At 42.6% G+C, this 9,723-nt stretch overlaps 1 protein-coding gene across 3 annotated transcripts; it reads right to left on the bottom strand.

Annotated features, from left to right (window-relative positions):
• Positions 1 to 246: 246 nt before the first annotated feature.
• On the bottom strand, positions 247 to 8,979 carry LOC147879325 (putative thiol methyltransferase 2). 3 transcript variants are annotated; one of them, XM_087372230.1, is made up of 8 exons: positions 8,712 to 8,979; positions 2,113 to 2,243; positions 1,929 to 2,015; positions 1,710 to 1,807; positions 1,088 to 1,187; positions 914 to 960; positions 747 to 825; positions 247 to 382 (listed from the first exon to the last, which is right to left on the bottom strand). In XM_087372230.1, the coding sequence occupies exons 1-8, from the start codon at positions 8,875 to 8,877 to the stop codon at positions 335 to 337; spliced, it is 756 nt and encodes a 251-aa protein (XP_087228356.1). In that variant the 5' UTR covers positions 8,878 to 8,979; the 3' UTR covers positions 247 to 334. The 3 variants fall into 3 exon arrangements, 2 of the variants coding, with proteins under 2 accessions (XP_087228356.1, XP_087228357.1); XR_015540713.1 differs by lacking the exon at positions 914 to 960 and having other exon boundaries at positions 334 to 382; positions 747 to 883; XM_087372231.1 differs by lacking the exons at positions 247 to 382; positions 914 to 960 and having other exon boundaries at positions 690 to 883.
• Between the last annotated feature and the right edge of the window lie 744 nt (positions 8,980 to 9,723).

Genomic DNA, 9,723 nt, shown 5'->3' with positions numbered 1-9,723 from the left:
TAGGACTTGAAAAAACTCTTTTCGACCTTGCCATCATTCGTTGCTGAATTTACATTGCTCTCAAATAATTGGTATTCAAAAGTTCATCTACAAAGTAAGATGTTAGTATTGTGTAAATAGTGCTATAATAAGAATATGTAGCATCTTTCTTATACTTGCAACAATATATATGTGTGTGTGTGTGTGTGTGTGTGTGTGTGTGTGTGTGTGTGTACATATTTATGAGCGGGCAAATTAACAAATTTTGAATTTTGAACACATTACGAGCCGTTCAAAAAATTACATGGAACTCCTTGAAATTTCGGAGATTGAGTTGGAACATCATAAGAATGCCTTAAAGCTTGGTTGTCACCCGTCTCCACCTTCCCAAATACTCCCGACCCTGCTCGTCAAACACAGAGAACTGAGGTCCTTCTGATAGTAATATGCATCCCGCAGTAGGTGGTCATGAGAGCCCAAACCACTAAGCTGTGGACCCTCACAAGGTAAGGACCAGCCTAACTACACATGTCCACGAATGAAGACATTTCTACCCTATATACTAGCCATTTCAACCAGCCAGCCAAGAGCCCTCAGACAGAGATGGTATATCCCCGTCAAGTGGGTTCAAGAAGCAGGCCTAGAAAACCTATGTTTTATTCAAAATACGTGATTGGCGGGCAGGCATATACCCTTTTCCTCATGCCTGCCATTATGGCTGGGCTTGGGCCATGCACAAGTTGTGAGGTGAGCATGTAAGAGTATACCTTCCGTTTGCCTACGGCAAGAGTGTTCGGTTGAAAAACTAGGCACTGAAAGCCGTGTAGAAGAAGAGCTTTCTCATACCTGCAAGTATTGTCAAGACTCAGAAGTCATGCCATGAAGAGCCATTGGTGAAAAGTACCTTCATACAAGAACAAAAAAGAACACTCACGATTCCAGCGAAACAGCATAGGGAGGCCCACCTTCATATTGATCCATCTACAGAACCCAGGGGACAAAAAAAAAAGGAAAAAAAAACAGCTTGCATTGGACTTAGGGCACTAGAGTAGAGGACAAAGAGAGAAGCCTGTATTTTCATCCTTTGGCTGGAATGCAAAGCTATTACCGGGAACATCAACGTAACCAGCTCACCATCAGAAGCTAACAGCTCTGCCATCTTGGATCCCCAGAGAGGCCTCATAGACGGGTCTAATGCACAGAAAAACCTGCACAAAGCAATACAAAGTCTCGATCACGTACTTTCCTTGCTCTCATAACCAAAACAACATCTGCGTGTGCCCTCCTTCCCTCCTCACAATTTGATGATGTTCGTTCCCTCCTTACATGCAAAATTTTCAGAAAGCTAGAGTTTGTTCAAGCTTTAAAGTCTAGATCACGTACTTTCCTTGCTCTCATAACCAAAACAACATCTGCGTGTGCCCTCCTTCCCTCCTCACAATTTGATGATGTTCATTCCCTCCTTACATGCAAAATTTTCAGAAAGCTAGAGTTTGTGCAAGCTTTGGGCAAGGTGCACAACCATATGCAATGGATAAGCAGGCTTCAATTAGCAATCAGTCGGCACTAGGCAACTTACATACTGGCTGTATGAAATCACCTTGGGCATACAACCTGCTACTAAACTCGAGAGAATGGGAGGCACCTGATATGAAAACCTCATAGCATATGCAACGAATTGAAGACATGACTGCACAAACAGAAGCAGCATATAAACAACGTAATCTTACGTGTAATCAAAGATAAGGTCGAATGGAGCTCCTGGTTGGTAAGTAAAAAAGTCCGTGCAAACAAAATCCACCGTGCTGGGGTCTGTATGTGTCCACATCTATAGACCACAAAAAGTCCACTCTTTGTATAATTACTAAGTTTATGTATGTTTGCACTCGTATCCGGAAAGATGTCGAGAAATTGTAAAGATGGTCCAGCTGTGAGTGTACTTAACTCACCTTAGTAGCACGATCAATGGCTGTTGGAGAAATGTCCAATCCGGTAACATGCCGTTCAGAAGTTGCCAAGGCCACTACATCATGTCCCTGCATCAAAATAATCCAGTTTAGCGCAAAAGTTGGACTAAAAGCGAAGCTACTGACCACTGATGACACACGGCAGATAAAAAGGAAAAGGACATACAGAGCCACAACCAGGAACAAGAACTCGCCCTGCTGGAAGATCATTTTTTTGCACAAGATCTGCAATAATGGGCGTAACATGTCCAAGGTCCCATGGTGTTACATCTTCCACCCAACATTTTTCCCAAGATTCTGTGCGCAGGCCATGAAAGTTATCAAAAGAGTGAAATAACGACAAATGCAAGCATGTCTGCATGTATATGCACTTGCATGTGTTTGTCTGCATGTGTGCAGTTTGTGTATGCCATTGTGAAATAAAAATGCGTCACGGCTTTGAAATGCCACTAAATGTTTCTAGATTGAAACGTCACGAAACAATGCAAAACTTCTCATGCGAGACTTTCTGCCCAAACTTAATTTAACGTTTTTCCTAGGCTTCTGTTCACTACAGCTCATTTTTGAACATTAGTTTTCCACTTTCTCCCGTTAGCCACCTCCCGACTACCGAGTGTTTCACAGAACTATTTTGCTGTTCTTTACAACCTGTTGTCGCCCAATATTTAAAAATGTGGACTACAAAATTTCGGTTCCTCTTTTCAAGGCCTTCATCTACAGATCAGAGGTGTAGTAGGAACCAATGAGGAGGTGCCTAATGCCACTATATGCTCCCATGTACAAAAGAGAAGAATAGGTGAGACTATGACCATCGTTAGATGAAAAAATGTCTCCGCTCCTCTGCCACCCTCGCGCTCTTCTCAAAGCACAAACACTGCACACCATACCATATGTGCTAGTCCATAAGCAATGACATATAGATTCCCAGACATGGAATGAACACCTGATGCAGATCTGGTCGTGTCCAGTCACTGTGGCCCAACTCCCAACTTGTAAACCCCAGTGTGCAATCAACCAAAAAATAGGGAATCCTCCAACTAAAGCAAAAATCCCAAAGAGCGGACCAGGACTGATGAAGGTAGGCATGTGACCTACCCTCATGTAGCCAAATGCGCACACTGGTCAGGCGCTCTCTTTGGTGATGCATCTGCAAAATGCAACCTATCTTTACTAAGTACTCCAAGAACAAAAGCAGCGCACATGAGAAGTCAATGTGGGCTGCCAGTTTTCTGGGTCCCACTATAGCTGAGAGATCGGGCGGTGCATCCTCATGTCAGAGCTGAGGATCAACACATGCGCCCTCCCTTGGAACCCACAGCCCCGGCACTAAGTAAGATCCAGAAGAATATGCTTCTCATCCTGATACATGATCCTACTGTGCGGAGAGGCATCTTTGTAACCATCCAGCTTTAAGTAAAGAAATTATCTCCTAGTAGCAACCTGTAAGCACTTGTGTAGTGATTAAGTGTTCTTCCTCTAGGAAGAATGAGAATATGAATGCACTTCAATTCTTACATGAAGAGAAGTGTGAATGGGCATGTTCCCAACCTTAAGGGTTACATTGAGCGCTTTTTGAATGAATGATTTGGCATCATAATATTTACATCCATTGTGAAGCATCGGGTGATGGTTGCTCACAAAAAATGTCTTGCAAGTCTCAAGTAAGCTTTTTTTTCTAGACAAGCCTTGACAAGTCATCATGGAAGTATATAGTGTGCTAAAATAGATGCCAAATTTGAAATCAAGGCAGTCAAAAACCCAAAGACCCACCCTTTGACAAAAGCGAACATATGGCATAATGACATTTCATGCTGATGTGGCACTGACATGGTGCTTGGTTGATGTGGAGATTTGCTTATGTGGTGAGTACATGGCACTAGCATGGCGATGATGTGGCCAAGACATGTGACAGCCATGCAAGAGGCCAAGTAACATCACACTCGGCATTCGAGAAGGAGAAGAAGTGTCACCACGCATAACACTTGGCAGAAAGGTGTCACCATATGTAACACTTGGCAAAAAGGTGCCACCACATGTAACACTTGTCAGAAAAGTATCACCACATGTAACGTGTGGCACAGAGGTGTCCCACATGCACGCATTCCCTTCACCTATATAAATAGCAAGCTTTCTCTTCACTAGAGGCTTAAAAGCTAACACTTTGAAGAGGTAAGAAGATTATCATAACCCTCTCGAAGAGTAGAGATCGCTCTTCAAAAAATCCACCATATGAAAGCAAGGATACAACAATGCAAGGAGTAGAAGGAAAGTTGAAAGTCCTTCATCAAAGGTTTACACTATTGTGTGCATAACATAGGAGAAGATAACTGGTTGTGCGATCCATTGAACGGTTGAGATAACTATGTCATTGATCTCAAGTCTTGATTACGTTTGCCGCTTGTGGAATAATTATGAAGTGGTGATTAGCTTATAAAAAATTATAACGAGTTATAATCTTGCTCCTCTTCGGCCGTAAAAAGCATCGAGTATTTCACAATCACTGACCATCGGATAAAAAATGCCGACCAACCTAAATGTTGTGGCATGAATATATCCCCTCTAATGATTTGGTGTCGGGCCTTCGGAACAGCGTGCTCTATCTCTATAGTGCCTACTCGCACTCCTCATCCAATACAAAGTGGACAACCATGAGATCCCGATGCATTAGTCATGCCACGGATCAAGTAAGCAATGTACCACTAGACCAGAGTCCCAATTAATGTGTGTCTTCTCTTCCAATTGTTTGTCCTCAACATCTCTAACATAAGAATTCCAAATGAGTATCTGCCACTTAACTTCCTCTTGGGTCCTTGGGGGCTCTATGAACCATGGCCCTCTCATAGAAACCCAATTCTGCAAGACTAAGAACGGAAAGGGGAGACATGTAACAAGGAAAGAGTAGCGTCTATAAAGATAATATGGTAACTCTTACCTCCAAAAATGCTCATCTAGGACCCCAAAACGTGGCACCAAGGTCGACAGATGACATGAAAGCTTTTCAAGACTCATTTCTAGGAAACAGGCCTCTAACAATGAGCTTGGTAAGTAGTTCTTTGCTTTGCATCTCAGGATCTATAATCCCTAGGTCCCCATCTTGGCGTGGCATAATAACTATCGATCACTAGACATGAGCTCTAGTATCATGTAAACCATGGGAACGTCCCCACGAGGATTTCTTGACTAGTATCATGTAAACCATGGGAACGTCCCCACAAGGATTTCTTGACCATGCTTCTTAAGTGAGCCATCACCCCCAAGTGCAACATGCAATAAGTAGTAAGGTACTTGTAAACTAGTATATTTACAAGAGTTATTTTGAAACCTCCATGTTTCAACTCAAATTTCACAATCAAACAAAACGAGACCTAAAAAAGCGTGTGAGGATGAAACAAACAAAACAATTTCTCGTCACTATGGTGTATACCTCACCACCTCCACCGGACACGAAGGGGTAGACAATTCTAGATCCCTAGCAAGCCCTCAAATTGATTGAACTACATAATAATTTTTAAAAATGCAAGTTGATTCCTATGCAACCAAAAAAGTGGTATGCTTTACTTTGGCTGGGAGAGGTGAGAACCCCTAATTGATTATCCACCATTTGGGATATCCTATAGCTTGGTCAATTTATACTATAACTCGGTTGGTACTATCAGAATCTCTCTAGTTGGCCGTTGTATATCGCGACTCGTGTGCAATTCTTCTTGCCTCCATCATATAGGTTTGAGCTCATTCATAATGAATGCCATGGAGCTCCTAGAAGACCAAATTGGATAAAGGAGTTTGAGATGAGAAGCGTAAATAAAGCATGTAGTCCCAAGTAGAAAGTTGCGCTCAATATCTTCACATACATAAGTATATCATTGTCAAAAAAGTTTCTATATTGGCTGCCTATGCTTTTCAACCACAACCTTGGAGGCAAATGATGCCTTATCTCTATGAGCGTGCATAAACAGCCACATTTAGACATTAGAAATTCTCCCTAGTAAGCTATATTGATTCATTTCTTGGGCAAATCAAAGGTTGCCTTTATACCATGAAGCTCCTCAGGACTTTGAGAACATTACTTCTTTTATCACTTGAGGGATGAAGCCTCTAATTCTTCTTGTTTAGAGAGCATACATCAGAATGCCGTGCTATCTAAGCTGCTTCCTTTTAAGTAACAAAGACATGATTATCTCCTCTCACCACATAGCATCCATGTCATGAATGATGTTGTGGATGACATGGTCACATGCTTTCCTTAATATCATATTGGCATGCACTATTGTCCCTTTTGGCATAAATTTCATGATATGCTACAGCCATTCCTGCCAATGTTTTCTTTCAGAATTCGCCTTCTCATGCTGATTATAATTTTTCTGGTACCACTCTCCCTCAATTGACAGCTGCACATGTATGTGCAGCCTTGCAAAGTAATTTTGCCAACATTATGTGGAGCATCAATCTCTGCCTTGGTGGTGTAAATGCTTGAAGAAACTGTGGCACTCTGGTCTGCTGTCTTCTAGAAGCCTCTAGGATTCTTATTTGCAATGGAGACAAATTGCTGATGTTAGATGTGCAAGATGGAAAGAAAATTTTCAATCCATGTGCTAGCTTTGATTTTACTTGAAAAGTTGAAAATGGCAGATTTTTGTCTCTTTGGAATATCGGCTCTGATATACCACTTTGGCATCTTAGGTTATCGCCAGATGGGATCAAAGGAGGACATGTATTTCGAAGTACTAGAGGGTTTCAAATTACCAGGATATAACAATCTAAGGTGGAGATTTACACCCAGCCTTGGCAGAGGGATAGATTGGTGGCTTGTCAAAATAATACTGATACATGCATGTATGACCAACTCGATAGCACGGAGGCTTTGGATTTTCTGTGCTTTGGATTTGAGAAGGCCATGCTCTCACAAAGTTATCCTAAGACGCATAGAGTGGGAGTGCTCAACCCTTGTAAAGCGCACCCATCCCCCATGATTTTCCTCGGTGCAGTGTAAGTGGGATGGGTAGTTGTCTTAAGATGTTCAGAATGGCTACCTTTGCGGTTTAGGCATTGGATGGAGACAGTACTTTTCAGAGCGCTTTTGCTAAGACTTTTGGAGGGATCTTTCAGACTCTTGGCGACCACAAAGGAACCAATGGGGATTTGGCTTGCTGAAATGAAGCATGACAGCCTCTATACAAGATCTTATATAAGACAGATGGTGTTGCTAGGAGAATTTGCAACTACCGAGAGACAGCTGCTATGCGGACAATTGCATGCCAGATCTTCCAGAGAATAGTTTTGCACCTAGGCTTCATTGGGGAACATTGTGCTGGCTTCCACTGGAGTCTGCCAGTTAATGTATGAGGCGGAGGGTAACGATGCAGCCTTGTACATCTAAAACATAGAGTCTGCTTCATTGTAGGACTCGATTATTTGCCTTGCCTCCTTTAGCCTGTCTACCAAATGTATGCGGTACTCAACAACATTGTAGACTAACAAGTCGTCCATAGCGATTGGGGAATGGCTATTTTGAGGCAGGGACGTAACAAAAAAGGACGTTTCTTCTTGTTGCGCGATCCATTTCGTGTTCCTACATACTGACGGGGAATGTCCATCTCACACCATCCCCATTCCCCATATCCCACATTCTGTTTTCCTGTTCCATGTCAGTAGAAATTGTCATATCTGAGAGTCTCAATGTTTCAGCATAAGAAGCACATGTTCCAGCATAAGATTCAAATTTTACTTAATAATCAGTCCAGTTCCCCGTCTTACAAAAATATAATGTCCACACACTGGACCTCTGTTGATCATCCATCATGCATACGACGGGACTTGAATTCATACAGGAGTAGGTTGTAAGGCCCAGCCTTGCAGTTGACTGTCATTTTGAGAGCATATAGTATTGTTCATAATGATCATAATTGTACTTGCATTTGCAACAATCATATAAACTTCCATGAACCCATATTGTAATCTTATATATAACATACAACTAACTATAAGATGACAAAAGAGAGAGACATAGACAGAGAGATATTGCATTAACCCTACATCCCTTTCATTGCCACTCTTGCAGCAAACTTTCGCAATAGCATGTTACCTTACGGTTATTTTATCCCTTTTATTGCCACTCTAAGATCATCCATCCAAAACGAGTGTGAGTGCGTGCATGCAAGAGAGAGAGAGAGAGAGAGAGAGAGAGAGAGAGACTTTTTTATTTGGTGCAACGAAATTTACCCTCCCAGCCTCATTAAGGTGGAGACACTCCCCTCAGGTAGGGCCTGGGAGCCAGCTATGCAACCAGCTGAGCTACTGCTTGCTGTTGAGAGCGAGATTTCATTACCATTTACAATGCTAGACTACCTTGCTGTGCCTTTCTTACCATGCTTATGATAACAATCATCATCATCACCGTCACATCTATCGACCATCTCAATCTCAAACTCAAAAAACTTCCATCAATCCACAAGTCAAACAAAATGCTTCCATCGTACAAATCTAAGTGCATAGAACAAGCATCAAATCAAATCATCTGAAAACTATAGGTCCAAAGGTGTAGACCCTAGGTAGAGAATTGACTTAGGAGCAACACTTTGATTGTATCGCGTGCATAAACCAGAAAGTTTTAACATGAGCAGCACTTCCTATTAACAGTGCAAGGATGGGAACTCGGACATTCCTGCTTCCTAGCCAAGTTGTTATACAATTAATCCTACAGCCGTGCTCATGAGACCGGCTGAAGCTAAGCGAATTCTGAGATGAAAAAGAGGAAGTCATACTGACTGGTGGCTTGGAGGATGCTCTGCAAGCTCTCCACCTTCTCCTGGTTTCTGAGCTGGTCCTTGGTCGTGCTGCTCATGTTGCTGGAGGAGCTGGAACGCCAAGAAGCGCGGGAAGAAATACCTACTGCTTGTGTTAAGGACGGCCTTAAGGCGGACGATCGAAGCATGTTTTCGAGATTGATTCGTTTTAAAGCAACACCAATGCATGATCTGACGCGCCCCTTTAGCTAATAGCCACATATCGACGAACGCCTTCTTTTGGCCTGCCTTAGGGGCTTAAGTGGTCCCATGCATATTACCATATGCTAACAAAAAAAGAGCTAGGATGGGTTTAGGTGGAAGAGGACACATGGCATCATTTCATGTGTTTGGGACAAGGACCTTGTCATCCTCACATGTTCTGGAATCCCTAAAAAAGGAGAACCATTTTGGTTGCCAGGGTGTAGAGGCCATGGTTCAAGATGGGAGAAAAAGTGGCTACTTCCATTCTAAATCCATCCTAAAATGGTCTAGGATGGGTGTAATGATGACAAAAAGATTCCCATCCTAAACCCATGCTAGCCCCATCCATGTGCTAAGGCCCTTAGACATGCTAAGGGTACTTACACACTGGCGATCCGTGGACATGCAAACGTGGCGGCCATATGTAAGAAGACCATTTGTTCCTCTTTTTTAGGGACGCCCAAAAGTATGGACGGACAATATTGCCCGCCCAACAGGCACCCAAAAGAAAGCGAAGTAAACGACAAGATTTGAACTCCGCGCCTCATGATCTAACAACACTTGGATAATCACGTAGGCTACACACATTGAATATGAATAATGTGTCCACGGGCATCTTATTAGGTGTGTAAATCATGCCCGCCCAACTCAAGCTAACACTGGCAGGCGCGGATTTGGTGTGTAAACACCCTAAGTCAGGGTTCACATCGGAAGAACTTCCTTGCTCACATGGAAGTGTTTGATTGGTTTGAAAAAAAAAAGTGCAGTCTTATGGGGCCACCATACTTCTC

This window comes from Dipteris shenzhenensis, unplaced genomic scaffold (assembly GCF_047967505.1).
Source record: "Dipteris shenzhenensis isolate YYH24624 ecotype China unplaced genomic scaffold, Dip_SZ_1.0 scaf0046, whole genome shotgun sequence".
In the NCBI taxonomy this organism is placed as follows: Eukaryota; Viridiplantae; Streptophyta; class Polypodiopsida; order Gleicheniales; family Dipteridaceae; genus Dipteris; species Dipteris shenzhenensis.
This window is presented reverse-complemented; position numbering and strand designations above follow the sequence as displayed.

Coding starts and splice junctions, on each gene's coding strand:
- LOC147879325 (XM_087372230.1), bottom strand. CDS start 8,877: ATGCTTCGATCGTCCGCCTTAAGGCCGTCCTTAACACAAGCAGTAGGT. Junction 2,244..8,711: donor GAGCATCCTCCAAGCCACCA/GTCAGTATGACT, acceptor GCCTGCGCACAG/AATCTTGGGAAAAATGTTGG. Junction 383..746: donor TTGCCGTAGGCAAACGGAAG/GTATACTCTTAC, acceptor TTTGACGAGCAG/GGTCGGGAGTATTTGGGAAG.